The sequence below is a fragment of the Penicillium robsamsonii genome (genome assembly GCF_028829455.1).
Source record: "Penicillium robsamsonii strain IBT 29466 chromosome Unknown utg000001l_segment0_segment0, whole genome shotgun sequence".
Taxonomy (NCBI): domain Eukaryota; kingdom Fungi; phylum Ascomycota; class Eurotiomycetes; order Eurotiales; family Aspergillaceae; genus Penicillium; species Penicillium robsamsonii.
In genome coordinates, this window is record NW_026643219.1 from 3,013,173 (window position 1) to 3,026,965 (window position 13,793).

The window sequence follows — 13,793 nt, forward strand, 5'->3', positions numbered from 1 at the left end:
AAGATTGTTGATCCCAAGCAGACGATCTCCATCTCCGGACCCTTTTTCACCTGCGACGCACTCCACGTTCTAGAATCACATATAATTTTGAAGCGTCTGACATTGGATACTTTTTGTCTTTGGATTTCACTTGAAACGCCTTCCCAAATAGCATTGCATGCTCCTTTCCCCTCGTCCCCACATCCGTATCCTCGCCTCGAGCGCTGAGCTCAATCTGACCACCTCGACACCTCGACCTTGAACAAAATCCACGAGGGTGACAAGACCCCCCCCCCCTTGTCTATTTAGTTGATGCCCGCGCGCCGGCGTCCACCAGCGGGGTCGCGCACCGAACTCCCTCCGCTGAAGATCCTCCGCAAGATCCTCTTGCTACAGCTCGCATACTATGCCTGCGCCACGGTGCTCATCTTATTCACGACTGTTGTCTATGGCACTCCATTCTCGCTAGATCTGGTCTTTGGATGGGACTCGCTGCGCGGCGATACGACCATTGGATGGATGTTGGGATTGGTGTGGTTGTTGAATTGCTTTGTTAGGTGAGTTATCCACTGGTTCGACATTATGAGCACTATCCCGATCAAAGGCTAACTATAATCTCCTCTCGGGGGATATTCAGCGTCATATTCCTACTTATTTTTGTATCCCGCTCAAAGCTGGTCCCGGATTTTGCTCTGACGATTCACTTCCTCCACCTCATCGCCACTACTTTATACTCCCACTCCGTCCCTGCAAACCTGCTCTGGTGGGGACTTCAATTCGCCAGTGCGGCTATGATGACTTTCCTTGGAATATGGGTGTGTCAAAGACGGGAGCTGGAGCCTATCAAATTTGGTGGACACGGTGGCAGCACCCAAGCTGGCCCGTCGTCACAAGCATCTGACGGCGATGGCCAGCAGGAGTCGAGCTTTGGCCGTGGCCGCGGTCGAGAACGCAGCTTGCAGGAATATGAATTGGATGATATGAAGCACACGGGCGAGCATGCTGTATGAACCCGCTCCCACTCGCTCCCTCGCCCCCTCGCCCCATCGTTGATGTTCCCTGTTGGGGCTATGAACGACTTATTTGTTACCTTGTTACACACTTTTTTCTTCTCATGCCTCGGTCTACCATGGACTGTTTGATGTATTCTTTCCATTTTGTATACCCTTGCGGCAGTTGCATCTGTATAGATGGCGTTTGTTCTGAGGGAATTATTTCCATATTTTATGTTCGATAACTGTTTACATTAATACCTGTCATGTGTGTACTATTCTTCTCGGCCAGGCAATCTGACGAGCTATATGAAAAAATATATGTGTACAATCTCTACTTCCTGAAAAAAAAAAAAGACATAGTCTCTCACTATACCAAAGGCTAGCATCCATCCCAACGAAGCTCAAATATAACCAAGCGAAAACTTGTGCTGTCTGTTATAAAGCAAGGACTAACGTGCTATCTAGAATAATTTCTGACGGTAACACATCTTCTCCAGGGCTCTCATGGACAGATATTGTAGTTGATGATTTGCTTTCTCGACTTCTGATGCTGCCTTAACCTTTAGAGAATGCATATGCTACATATTTCAAAGAGCTTTGAACCGAATCAGAAGGTGTCATATATATTGTTTATATTTTACTGAAGGAACCTTCCGTTTGTCTCTTCGACGAGCAACTCAAATTCAGGTTGGAACTCGGTATAGAAATTGTGCTAAAGTTGTCAGTATGCATATTCTCAAGCACTGTGGCATATATTACCATCCACTTACAGGATTCTGGGCAGCATCGGCGGTGAACTTGGCTACATCATCACTAATGATCTTCTTTGGAAGACCATTGGCTGCTGCTGCTTCAGCAAGAAGCTGTGACCGACAGGCGTTCTCCAGCATGGAGTAGAGGATCGCTGCTTCATCGACAGTCCGACCGACAGTTAGGAGGCTGTACATGAGTAAAGTCACATTAGCCAGTTAGAACTATACACACACAGAAAGCGTAACGGCGAATATCGACTCACCCGTGGTTTTGCAAGATGCATGCAATGTTTTCCTTGCCCAATGCCTTGGAAATGGCCTTTCCTTCATCTGCCGATAGAACAATACCGCCGTGGTCTTCGTAAACACCCACTCTGCCAAAGAAGCTGCATGCATCTTTATCCAGGTCGTTAGCACAGAGGCAAACCTCCAATGCCACATCAAAAGAAGAAGAAAAGTCACTAACCTTGTGTAAGCATCTCAATTGGCTTTCCAAATGAACTCCACGTCTTTCCATGAATAGAATGTGTGTGCGCCGCAGCTACAACATCCGGGCGTGCCTTGTGGATCTCTGAATGAATCAAGAACCCAGCTTCATTAACAGGCAGCTGAGCTCCACCCTCAACAACGAATCCATCAGCATCGAGAAGCACGAGATCCGAAGCCTTGATGGTCGAGAAATGCTTGGCGAACGGGTTCATCCAGAAATGGTCTTTGAGGATCGGGTCTGCAAGCCATTAGAATACTCCTGCTCGCCTATAATGCATATTTTATTCAAAACGGAGTGTCACACTTGCCTCGCATCGAAATGTGCCCGGAGACACCCTCCCCATACCCTAGCTTGCCAAAGAACCGGAATGCAGCAGCCATGTGCTCCTTCATCCACTTGCGTTTCTCAGTTAGGTCTGAGAATGTGGGAATACCGCGGAGTTTTAGAGTGTCATTTCGGCCTCCACGAGCCAGACCCTGGAAGCATGCATCGTTTGCTGCTGGTGGTAGTGGAGGTAATTGATCTTCGTTGATTACGTGAACGGTCTGCTCTTGCTGTGTTGTTGTAGATGTCGACATTGTGGCTAATTGTCTTGGTTTTCACTGTATTTTCCAGGAATTGTGCTTTTAAGGAGAATTCATGTCCGGTACTCGGGCTTACCTCCGAACTCTTATCTACGGACCCCGCTCTGTCGTTGGAAGGCGCTGGCAAAGTTGCAGATGTCGACGCATTTTATACGTGGAAATCACTTATTTATTGGCTCTAAAGACCATGATACCGGCTCTCTTGTAATAGGAGTGTAAGATTGGTCAAGATCTCCGAGGGTTCTATGCCTCCAAACCCTTGAATTTGCCTATATTACCGCATTACATGTATTGTAGTATAAGCTGGATATAATGCAGTATCTTTAATCACTCATATTTTATGATTTATATCATCCACAGTCAGTAATAACTTCATTGCCTATAGTTATCTAGTATGTATAAGGTGACTAAGTAATGCCACGTGACCCCTGAGGTTGTTATCAGCCATGTGGGCTTCCTATCTCATGGCTAATGTCCTTTCCTCAATGACCTAGTCTGATATCAAAACATTGAGAGCCGAAGAAATATTGCTTCTGAACTCCACATGCCCCTGATTGGCTGGTTCGAAGGTGTTCTCTAATTACTTTGCTCTTTTCTTCTATGTGCATTGAGATAAACATTTGACACGTCTAGACCCATCATGGCGGAAGGAGATCCGTCATACATAGACTATGAGGCCTTCTTAGACCCAGACTTCTCACCAGCTTCATTCGCCAATACATTGGTGACAAGCACAAACAATGCAACAGATACCCCGTTGGATTTATCAACGCCATTGTCACGGGTACTCTTCGATCTTCAGGAGATCGACACACACATCCATGCATTGACAACCAAATCAGCACTCCCATTGCTTTCACACACCCAAAGCCAAACTTCTGCTGCTGATAATATCCTAAAAGAATCAGGGACGCAGATTGCTTCCGTGACTCAAGGGTACGAGCGCCTCCAAAAGGAGGTTGGACAAAAATGGGAAGCAGCCAACGAAGCCCGTGTTGCTGCTGAAAACTCGCTTGAAACTGTCCGCCTAGCAAGGGCCGTTGCGCGCTGCGCAACCCTGGGCAGACAGCTGGAGAGCCAAGTTTCGGAAATTACAGGCCGAGGTGCAACAGGGCCGGCCCTCTCAGCCGGACCAGATGGACCAGCATCGCCGTCAGCTGGAAAAGATGGCTTCCGCGCACTGGAACGAGCAGCATACACAATTTTGAACCTGCGCGAAATGTTCTCAGCCACGTCACAGGGCGAGGAAGGCTATGGATTAGATCGGGTGAAGGTCACTCGCACTCTACGTGTGGAATTCGTCATTCCCGCAGAAAACATGGTCAAATCGAGAGCGCAACAGACCATCAACAGATTCTCTTTGTCCTCGAATTCGGCAAGCGCCAATGGCCAATCATCCATGCCATCTAGCTATAAGCAAGCCCGCGATGCCCGAGCACGACTAGCAACCGCCGCCACAACTCTATATCTCCTTTCGCCTCCGCCAAAGGGCGCAACCACCGCAGCCGACTACAAGCCCGAACTCTTATTGTCAACATTACAAGGGTTCATGCACACAGCGATCATGACATCCGTAAATTCCCTCGCGCGGGCTCTTACTCAACTCCCAACCATGGACCGAACCCTCATCGACATCTCGGCACGATGCCAAGATATAGTCGCCTTGGAGAACGTTCTCAAAAACCTCCGCCCACCACCACACCCTCTCTTGGCTTCCACCGCCACAATTGACGAACCCGCCACTGAAGCTCAAACAGCGACTTCAAACAAACCTAATCTCCTACAGCCTCTTCTCCAGGCTTTAGACACCACTTCACTTCCTTCCTACTACTGGCGCTCCCTCGCCTCGTCTCTCGTCCCGCGTGTCCAGGAAATAGCCAACCGAGGCGGTGTCTCGGTCCGTACATTGCGGTCCAACCGTGATCGACTGCGAACCGAGATCAAAGAGTGTGTGCTTCGTGCGTCGCAGGTGTCTGCTTCCAGCCTGCTGGCCGAGAAGGGTCGGCCAGGACCCGACATGGTAGTGGTTGGAAACTGGGAGCGAGAAGCTGCCGTGATGGTGAGCTCGGTTGTTGGTCCCCTGGGACGGTAATAAGGTGGCTGCTGCATGCGTATTGTACATGTTGCCTAGTCTCTACAATGGAGGAAGGTACGAGATAGATGAATTTAGTCACAATGATTGACTTCAGCTTTAATGAGAAATATAATTGTATGGAATCATCTATCTAGAGTGACACGCTTCACTCGATCTTAAGATGCTCGTTTTTCAAAAGTCTGCTGGTTAAGTGTTGCTTTCATAATCAAGAGCAGAAATCAGACTAATTATATACGAGATGCACTTGATGAGAATACCACTGTAGGACCCGACAAGGCAGTAAGAGGGAGTGAGCAAAGAGAGGAATTGTTGGGGCTATGTGAGCTATAGAGAAAACCGAGACTCTCTGTCGCAAAGAGAGATGCGGTATGTGGCGGGTGAGTACGGGAGAAGAGGTGGTTGATAGTGTATCATTTAGCCGCATAAAGATGGGATATGATAAGGCGAGAATGGAATATGGAGTTCTCAGTGGGTTGAATGATGTTCGGGCCAGTTTGTTCCGTGGGTTGGCAGCTTCTCCTTCGTGATATTGACATCGAGGTCAAAAGCTGTATCTTTCAAGATAGTAGAATTTCGTCGGGATCGCTCCTCCTCCATCGTATTGGACGAATATCTTTGGAACGCAGCATACCTGTTATCACAAACCAAGAGCACCAAAGATCGAAAGGAGCAACATGCTGGAGAGATATCGATTCGGCGAGTCATTTCATAGAATATATCATGCAGCAAGCAAAATTCCAGCTGAGTTAGGATCCCATTGCCATCGTTTAAGTTGGTGCCCAATAGCCCAGGCACTTCCAAAATCATCATATTCGAAGATGCCTTTGGATGTCTGCGGACTTTCTAGGATATGCAAGTAGCTCCCAAACCATAACATGCATGGTTGGGCTAGCGAAGCCCCATCGAAAGGGACATTACATCGTGCTGCCGGATTATATTCTTCGGCGATGATGTGAAAATAGAACATCCTGTTTGTGCCAACCAGGTTGACTACGGCAATACTTGCCTTCATGCCTCGGAACGAGTCAATCCTGTGTGCACGGAAATTCAACCAGTCCTCATTTCCTGGTGCATCGTACTCGTGACAGTGTGTGCACTCTTTTCCCGGCAAAAGACCATTCACGTTCGATGAGGGGCACAGTACGTGAGCAAACACAATCAATAGGACTGAGAGTGACGGGGGAAAGATGATAAGTGCTAAAGTAACCGAAAGTAGATGGGGCATCAGGGGTATCTGCATTCAAGGCCTGAGAATTTCAAGCTGTAGAACACCATCATCACGCCAGTCAAAAGACTCCACTTTCTCTCTGTCAGGAACATCTCTGCTCCAACGCAGCCATGGCGTCATGACACAGTGCTACATGGTTATACCGTTCAGAGATGATATGAAACAGCGATAATGTGTCCCTCGCCATGGTCTCCACTGAGTCGGGGCGAAACAGACAGCCAGGTTGTTTCCAAGCGTGACGTTTAACCGATATGAGCAAGAAGAGCGAGGGGATTTCATCATTTGCCCGTAGTATATAACAACACTTGAATATCTATGCATATTTATAGGATAAAGTCTGCCGGGTGGGTCCGCTCAGGGTAGATCATGCTCTTGCTCACTGAGCAGTCACTGAGTATGATCACGTTTCTCTTTTCCTTGAATACCTGGGGTGTTCAGGGTATAAGTTACTGCACGTGATCTGATGATAGATAGATCGGTTGGCTCTCGGTGGATAATTAATATCAAGAACAAAGAAGGTCAGCATTAATTCAGCCACTATTATCTGCAAATGGTGCCTCTCCAATAAATTAGTCGGGAGCCTAGACCATGACATGACGCTTGCATAACTGAGGCGAGGTGCCATGGAATGCTTGGCACATTCAGAGCAATCTAGAACCAAGTTCAAAGACCACAGAAGATACTTATGATAAAAGGCAGGGATTATTGCACATGCAATTACTGAAAAGATAGCTAAAAACGGTTGTCGGATACTGGGCATGTGAAACACTGGCTCTCAACAGATGGTATTTTACACGAACACACATGCGCTCACTACTTCATTTTGTTCAATAAAAGCCATTAACCACCACCCTGGACTGTCTGTGTAATTACGATAACTACATATATTGCTGCAATTGCTTCCCCCAACTTCTGCCCGCCATACCTCAGTTACCGTTGATCTCTTCGTCATGACCGCTATCGTCGTCCCACCAGCACAGGTCAATCCAAATATGGCGCCTGACTACGAGGTCAGCCTCTTGCTCGACCCGGACAAGGTCCTCACCGCTGCACACGAGCTAACGGACTCCATCCAATCGGCCTTTGATGTGAAACCGCCCGTCACCATAATAAATGTGCAGTTCCTTGACACGGATGATAAAGAGATTTATTCCTCTAACTGGAGCACTCGGATCCGCAAGTTTGAAAATGAGGGTAAACTCGAGCTAACGTATAAGAGGCGGTATACCATCACAAACAGCAACATTAACGCCGCTCTTGATGTGGCTAACGAGGATGGTTTCGACGCTACCCACAATAAATACGAGGCACAGGTCGAATCGGATTTCCAGATGAAGACACTTTCTATTAGCCGCAAGAAAAAAGGACTGGATGTTGGGATTGGCCATACGGACCTGCCGGTGGAAAGTGACTCGCGTCAGATGCTAATCGACGAAGCGCCGGACAAGTTCGACAAATGGAAGCCTTACAAATCGCAGCCAAACAAATGGCATCCTAAAACCTGGGGCACCAGCGCCTTGAAGGAATCGCGCATCTTCGGTCCAGTCCTCATGAGTCGCTTCACAGGTTCGTGGAATGGGCTAAAGCTTTACCTCGAGGTCTGGCCGCTACGGAACTCCACGGGTACAGGCATTGAACACTTCGTTGAGGCTTCTTTCAAGACAGACTCTGAAGCAACCGCTTCGGTTGAACAGAGCAACCTAGTAGCCTTCTTGAAGAGTAAGAATTGGTTACTTCAACAGGACTCGTCAATGACCAAGCTCATTATGGGCCGTTATTGATGGGCAAAGTTAGTGGGCCCTCGGTTCGTTCTTAACTTGGCTTCCGCGACGAAGGGTCCTGGAAAGAAAGCGTGGCGCAGGCACAGTATGGTTAAATTGCTGATCAGACCGAACCGAGCTGGGTCTCCGGTGTCTAGGTTCTCCGTTTGCTATCGTGTATATTACGCCGAAACTGCCGTTTCTTGTTACTAAAGTCGTGTAATGGTCTTATAATATTTGGCTACTCTGTGCTGTACCCGTTATCGAAGAGTAAATCTTTAAGGCCGGCGTTCGCCTGGCGACCTGGATGAACTCCATCGTAGAGAAACAACGTGCCAAAGCTGCATTTATTGCTCAGGGTAGTGGATCCTACGAGCTGTGAGCTCGGTAGGCCAGCGACTGTAGGAGGGAGAGATGGTGATTGCAAGGGTCAGATTGGACTGTAAGGCTATTGGTGTTAATCAAATTGTACCCGAAGTATGCCCAAATCTGTTTAGTATCAGTCGCAGCCTCGGCCCTATGTCTTTCAGTCCCACGTCTACTTTCTAGCTTTAGGCTCAGTAGCGGCGTCAAATGATAACATGGTAGTCGGGCTGCGGCTGTCACCATCCTCATGTGTATGGAGTAGATTCACGCTTTTGTATTTAGACAGGCAATAATAATGATATTGATCAGCAGCAATAAAGAACGTAGTTATAGATACGACATACGCCTACATCTCTAGATAACTAAACGCCATTAACATACTAAGAGCATAAATAACTAGTCTAGATTTTTTATTGGCTCCAATAGCACGGCCTATCCTACTTCAAGTTGAACACGCTAAGACTAAGGATAGATAGACATCAAGTAGCCCCAAATATCGAGAGACCAATGACCTATAATGACTTAGTAGATCATTACAGTAACTAGTGGCTGATAGGATTCCTAATCTAACTACGTCGTCCGGATATTATATACTGCAGGGTAGAGATTAAGCTCCACTCCAAAAGATAGTTCAGTTCCGTGCAAACATGTTACATGGATTAAAAAGGCAGAATAAATTATAAGAGCGACGGCACAGGGCGCATTTTTTGCGCTTCAGTAACATGATAGCAATAAAAGCATATCTTAGAGATATCAATCGAGCGTGTTTGGGTGCACCTTCCTAATTAGCCCTTTCAATTGTTTCTCTAATCGAGACGCTTCAAATACGGGAATCTTGCGATGACTATTCTTTAAAACCCACCCAGAACCATCTGACTTCTCCAAGACACGAGAAGGCCAATAAGCTGGCCTATCAGGGGACTGAAGGTTACGTGCCTTGCCCGATTCATGAATACTTTCGTTGGTGATGCCTTCTTCATGACCGAGAGCTTTGCACCCGAGCGGTTTTCGCGCTGAACGACCTTTAGAAGATTTCAAAAGTGTCGAGATATTCCACTTAACCGGATTAGCATCGCCAAAACTTGTGGCCCAAGGCGTCGAGCTCTCTGGCTTGACTCGTTGCGAAAACCCATCATGAAAATAATCAAGATCGATGGAGAGTTGGCCGTCTTTCGTGCATTGAGAGACCATCCACGCTAGTGCAATGTCGGCTAGCCTAGGATCTGGAGCTCCACCACCCACGTCCGTATGGTAGCCTGAAAACCATACCTGACAAAGCTCTTGCCCGACATTCTGTTTTGGAACATACCATAGTACGGGCTCATATGTGTTCCTTGATTCATCGAGCGATAGGGCCTGGAATGCATGTTGGACATCCGGCGAGAGGATAGTGTTTGGTAGTTCAAATTTCTCCCCTGCGCACCAGCTCAGCCAGCTATCATGAAATCCAACAGTGTCCCAGACCCCGATAATCTTGACCGTAAACTGTTCCAAAGGCTTTGCTCGAAATCCAATGCGAAGACGCCAATTGGCATCTTGGTATTTCTCTCTATCAGCGGAAATGGCTCCCTTTTTCACCATGTAGTAGTCGTTGTAAACGGTGGCGAAATTGTCCATTCCGCGGGAGGTAAGTAAACCGAAGCTAGTGACGAGGCCAGCGACAGCCCGTGCTGTGTAAGCACCTCGAGAGAATCCGAAGAAGAATATCTCATCCCCGTCATCGAAGTTATCAACAAGAAAGCCATATGCTGCCCTGACGTTAGAACTGAGGCCCAGGCCAATTGCCCCTTTTAGGATTAAGAAGAAAACATTGTCAGTATTTACAGGAAGAGACAGAACAGAGGGTAGGAATGACATACCGCCACCTAATTTATCACCTATAAGACCGGTTCCAACACCCCTCTGATAATACACGATCTGCGATATACGCTTTTCCTGACCGTTTTCCTCAGTATACCCCGTACGACTGATTGCCCGACTTATGCGAGTCACATTTGTCGGTGGCTGAAATGTATCTCCTGTTGCGTTTGCCCAAGTACCTATAAATCTATAAGGACAGGCTGCTATTACTTGGGAAAGGTAAATGTTCAAACATACCGTCGCAACAGACGACGAGTCGCTTGCGGTTGGACCAAGGAAATGTGTCTGTCTCTGGTAATACAGAAGCCATAATGTATCGCGTCCTAAACTATGTCTCTTTTTCCATATTAACAGGTTTATTCCAGAGTGGGATTCTTAAAAACACAGAATTCAAGTGTCAAGAGTAGAGGGAGGGCCTTACTATTTCAATATACAGGTCGAGAATTAGATGCCTTTGCTTGGTACAATTGTAGGCAAGGATATGGGCAATGTGATCTTTAAATAATTGACGTACCATACAAAAGTAGCTAGTCATGTGGATGATCTTTGTAGATACAAACAACCCCTCGTCATATATATGTTGACACCATGATAATAAAGGTCATATCACGCTACTGACGTACAACTGGCAACATAGAACAATAACTAATGATCATTTTAATGTTTCACAGCTATTTTTACAGTTTAAGCTTATTAGCTTATTCTGCATGATACGCAGTTTCATTAATTGTTTGTAAAACCATTGGGGGATGTTCCACTGGTACAATGCTCAGAGTGATCTTCTTGGTATGAGACATTTTAGTCCCTTATACTTAAAATAAAATAAAACTAAAACCATTGAAGCTGAATGATGTTCGAGTTGATTTGCTTCGCAGATTAAATCTAGATCATAAGCAACCATGGAACCCGCGTATCATAGGTTACAAAGCAGTCTGGAAAATTCACCCGGAACATGGATAAAGCTTGTCACAATTAACGTCTCACTTTTGATCGTAATACTGCTGTCAACTAGGAGAACGAGGCCTTGATGAGCAGACTGCCGCGAACGGTAGTCAATCCCGCGTCCGTCAATCGGCTAAGTTGTGAATCTCCCACGCCACCCCCGGATCCATGGGAATGGTTTTAAGATCCGAAAACTCTCTGGGCACGAAGCTTTTGGTGCTACTAGATATAACCACGAAACGCCGCTCTGGGTTGTGATAATCTACTCGAAACGAAGGTCTGGTGATCTATGCTAATCTGTCCATCTTGATGATCTCATGCTCGAAAGGCTTGTCACCAGTAGATAGACGTGAGATCATTGTTTAGGTGCACCACATTCCAGAGTTAGGGTGTGCCATGCTTTGCAACTTTGGTTAAGATTTAGAGCCAGATCTAGAGCCCGTTCTCACCCATGTGCGAGGAGATCCTGTTATGGAAGGCGCGAAAGGCCTCCCTCAGTCCGACAGCCTCCAGAAGCAACTTGGAACTCAATTCGCTCCGTGGGATCTTCGTTAACAAGAAAGATCCTGGTCTTCAGCCGTGTCGATAGTGGGTATCTTGTTGAAGGTGATCAATTTCTATATCCGTTGGTCTCTCTCCAGCACCGGAAGACAGAAGCATATCGTGGGTTACCGTGCCCATGGAATCTCTAACCACTGTTCGCGATGGGAGATGCTCCGCAATCGACCGTTCCAGGCTTCGAGGTATGATGCGTTGGTAATGGCCACGAGATTCAAGCAGAGAATTCTCTCAATCCTTGCATCTCGTGCTGGACAGGGATATAAAGTACCCGTTAAACTCCGACGTGAAGATCACTTCTCGCTCTACTGGAGAGCTGTATAGTACCAACTGACCACTCAGCTCTACCTTTATCGTCCTATTGTGAGAAACAAAATGGGAGTTCGTGACTACGGAATTTGGAAGGGAACCCCGGTCCTTTACGAGTTTGAAGATCGCTATGAGGACCATTATTCCCCTCATATGTCGCTGTACTACCATGACAACGAAGGCAACCCGCCAGATTTCGACCGTGACTTTCGACGCAACAACAGGGGCCATCCACCAAATCCCAACCGCCCAAAGGAAATTCCGGGCCTCTTCCATGCAGCAATCAATATCAAATCCACGGATGATGAGACTCGACTTGCCTATTGGGTGAAAAATAACATGGAGGACCATCCTATTGTCCAGAAATTGACCGGGCTGGACTTTGGCTTTAATCCAATCAATAGCGTACCTGAGTTCAATGGCCAAGGCCTTGACTATATCCGGGGTAACCTCTTCAATTCAAGGAACGGCCGTGTGCTTGTGCATGACATTCCAGGCACCAACAATGATATAATCGATGTCCTGGAGCCCGAAATCACTAAAGCAATTGAAAAAAAGGCGACCATCTATTTGTTCGGCTCTAGCTTCGATACGAAGAATGGAATTCACAAAGTCCATATGAATCAGGGTAACATCGAGGACTTTACCCATGATGATGGAGTCTTTCAGGATGGAGGTCTTCTCATCCAGTACGAGGATCACTGGACTGGCATTTTTATTGCATTTGCCTCCCAGGCAATACACACCGATGATGATACTGGCCATAAAATCCCTGGCAACACTCTGACGTGGGGGGACTTCCTACCCAGCGATATTGAGGAGAATTCTGTGACCATTACGAAAGCGCTCGTCCACCCACGTGAACGGGATGATAGCTCTGCAAGAGACAAAGAGTCAGTGACGCTTGGAAACTTTACAAATCGCCGAGTATCCTTGTCATCATGGACGTTGCGTAACTCCGCTGGCGATGTCCAAGAGCTTCCTCAAAATGCAGTATTGGCCGCCGGGGAATCCAAGAACTTTGACGTACCCAACTGTCCCCTTGACAATAATGGTGATACAATTACTTTACGCAACAAAGAGGGACTGAGGGTCGATGGGGTGAGCTATCGGCGCCGCCAGGGACAGAACGAAGGCCATCCTATTGTTTTTGCCCACTGATTTGAGCCAACTTGTAACTACCTCAGGTTGTGTCTACACTCTGCATTTGAGTGAGGCCAAAAACGCAGACCACTGGGGAAAGCCGAGCAAACCAAAAAAACACTATTGCTGCCTGGGGTATCGATTTCTGTGTTAGCTCTTATGGTGCTAAAAGTGGGTTTATTCTAGGTTGCTTCTATTCACGTTACTGTCCGAACATACAAGATGAAAATAGTATAAGATGTTTTTGGACTGGATATAATACTTATTAATGGCTTCTCCTAGCGAGCCGCTAGCCTCGCCGGCGGGTAAAGTGCGCGACCCTGCCCTTCTGCGCGGCCGGAAGTTGTATGGGAAGTGACTGTCACTTCGCGACTCCTGTGTTATAGGAGGTTAATAGATACCCGATTGACGGGCGAAGCGAGGCTATTGCGCAGTTGAATTTTCAAGAGCCAGAGGTCCAGCGTCTCTTGGTGTATTTGCTTGGTCTTGTCGAGCTTCTTGTCTTGATTTCGGATGCTGTCTTCCTCCCTATGGGCCCCGGGGACGTATCCATTCTTTTCTCGTAGTAGACGGCGCCTTTCCTTGATTATCTCATCGCGTCTAACAAAGAAGTCCATTCGCTCCATCATTATGAACCTTACTCGAATGCTAGCTGTAGAAGCAGCTTAGTGAAATGGAAGAATTTGGATGAGATGATGGGAGCTGGTTTATGGGGACATGGTGTCCTTATAT

General features: G+C 47.1%; 8 protein-coding genes across 8 annotated transcripts; 5 read left to right on the plus strand and 3 right to left on the minus strand.

Moving 5' to 3' along the window:
- Nucleotides 1-291: 291 nt before the first annotated feature.
- Nucleotides 292-989, plus strand: N7447_001180 (protein SYS1; the record flags this gene model as incomplete). Its single annotated transcript, XM_057225456.1, has 2 exons — nucleotides 292-536; nucleotides 584-989. The coding sequence occupies 2 exons, from the start codon at nucleotides 292-294 to the stop codon at nucleotides 987-989; spliced, it is 651 nt and encodes a 216-aa protein (XP_057089472.1).
- A 622-nt stretch (nucleotides 990-1,611) lies between these two features.
- Nucleotides 1,612-2,794, minus strand: N7447_001181 (class II aldolase/adducin domain protein; the record flags this gene model as incomplete). The annotated part of the gene is made up of 5 exons (XM_057225457.1): nucleotides 1,612-1,686; nucleotides 1,745-1,913; nucleotides 1,990-2,122; nucleotides 2,193-2,453; nucleotides 2,518-2,794. The coding sequence occupies 5 exons, from the start codon at nucleotides 2,792-2,794 to the stop codon at nucleotides 1,612-1,614; spliced, it is 915 nt and encodes a 304-aa protein (XP_057089473.1).
- Nucleotides 2,795-3,440: 646 nt separating this feature from the next.
- N7447_001182 (putative Golgi transport complex component Cog5) lies at nucleotides 3,441-4,892 on the plus strand (the record flags this gene model as incomplete). The annotated part of the gene is made up of 1 exon (XM_057225458.1): nucleotides 3,441-4,892. One exon carries the CDS (start codon nucleotides 3,441-3,443, stop codon nucleotides 4,890-4,892), a length of 1,452 nt encoding a protein of 483 aa, XP_057089474.1.
- Nucleotides 4,893-7,073: 2,181 nt separating this feature from the next.
- Nucleotides 7,074-7,904, plus strand: N7447_001183 (uncharacterized protein; the record flags this gene model as incomplete). Its single annotated transcript, XM_057225459.1, has 1 exon — nucleotides 7,074-7,904. One exon carries the CDS (start codon nucleotides 7,074-7,076, stop codon nucleotides 7,902-7,904), a length of 831 nt encoding a protein of 276 aa, XP_057089475.1.
- Nucleotides 7,905-9,002: 1,098 nt separating this feature from the next.
- N7447_001184 (T6SS phospholipase effector Tle1-like catalytic domain-containing protein) lies at nucleotides 9,003-10,419 on the minus strand (the record flags this gene model as incomplete). The annotated part of the gene is made up of 3 exons (XM_057225460.1): nucleotides 9,003-10,036; nucleotides 10,109-10,288; nucleotides 10,347-10,419. 3 exons carry the CDS (start codon nucleotides 10,417-10,419, stop codon nucleotides 9,003-9,005), a joined length of 1,287 nt encoding a protein of 428 aa, XP_057089476.1.
- Nucleotides 10,420-11,502: 1,083 nt separating this feature from the next.
- On the plus strand, nucleotides 11,503-11,933 carry N7447_001185 (uncharacterized protein; the record flags this gene model as incomplete). Its single annotated transcript, XM_057225461.1, has 2 exons — nucleotides 11,503-11,639; nucleotides 11,693-11,933. 2 exons carry the CDS (start codon nucleotides 11,503-11,505, stop codon nucleotides 11,931-11,933), a joined length of 378 nt encoding a protein of 125 aa, XP_057089477.1.
- Nucleotides 11,934-11,984: 51 nt separating this feature from the next.
- Nucleotides 11,985-13,079, plus strand: N7447_001186 (uncharacterized protein; the record flags this gene model as incomplete). The annotated part of the gene is made up of 1 exon (XM_057225462.1): nucleotides 11,985-13,079. One exon carries the CDS (start codon nucleotides 11,985-11,987, stop codon nucleotides 13,077-13,079), a length of 1,095 nt encoding a protein of 364 aa, XP_057089478.1.
- Nucleotides 13,080-13,211: 132 nt separating this feature from the next.
- On the minus strand, nucleotides 13,212-13,687 carry N7447_001187 (uncharacterized protein; the record flags this gene model as incomplete). The annotated part of the gene is made up of 3 exons (XM_057225463.1): nucleotides 13,212-13,226; nucleotides 13,281-13,436; nucleotides 13,463-13,687. The coding sequence occupies 3 exons, from the start codon at nucleotides 13,685-13,687 to the stop codon at nucleotides 13,212-13,214; spliced, it is 396 nt and encodes a 131-aa protein (XP_057089479.1).
- Nucleotides 13,688-13,793: the final 106 nt, after the last annotated feature.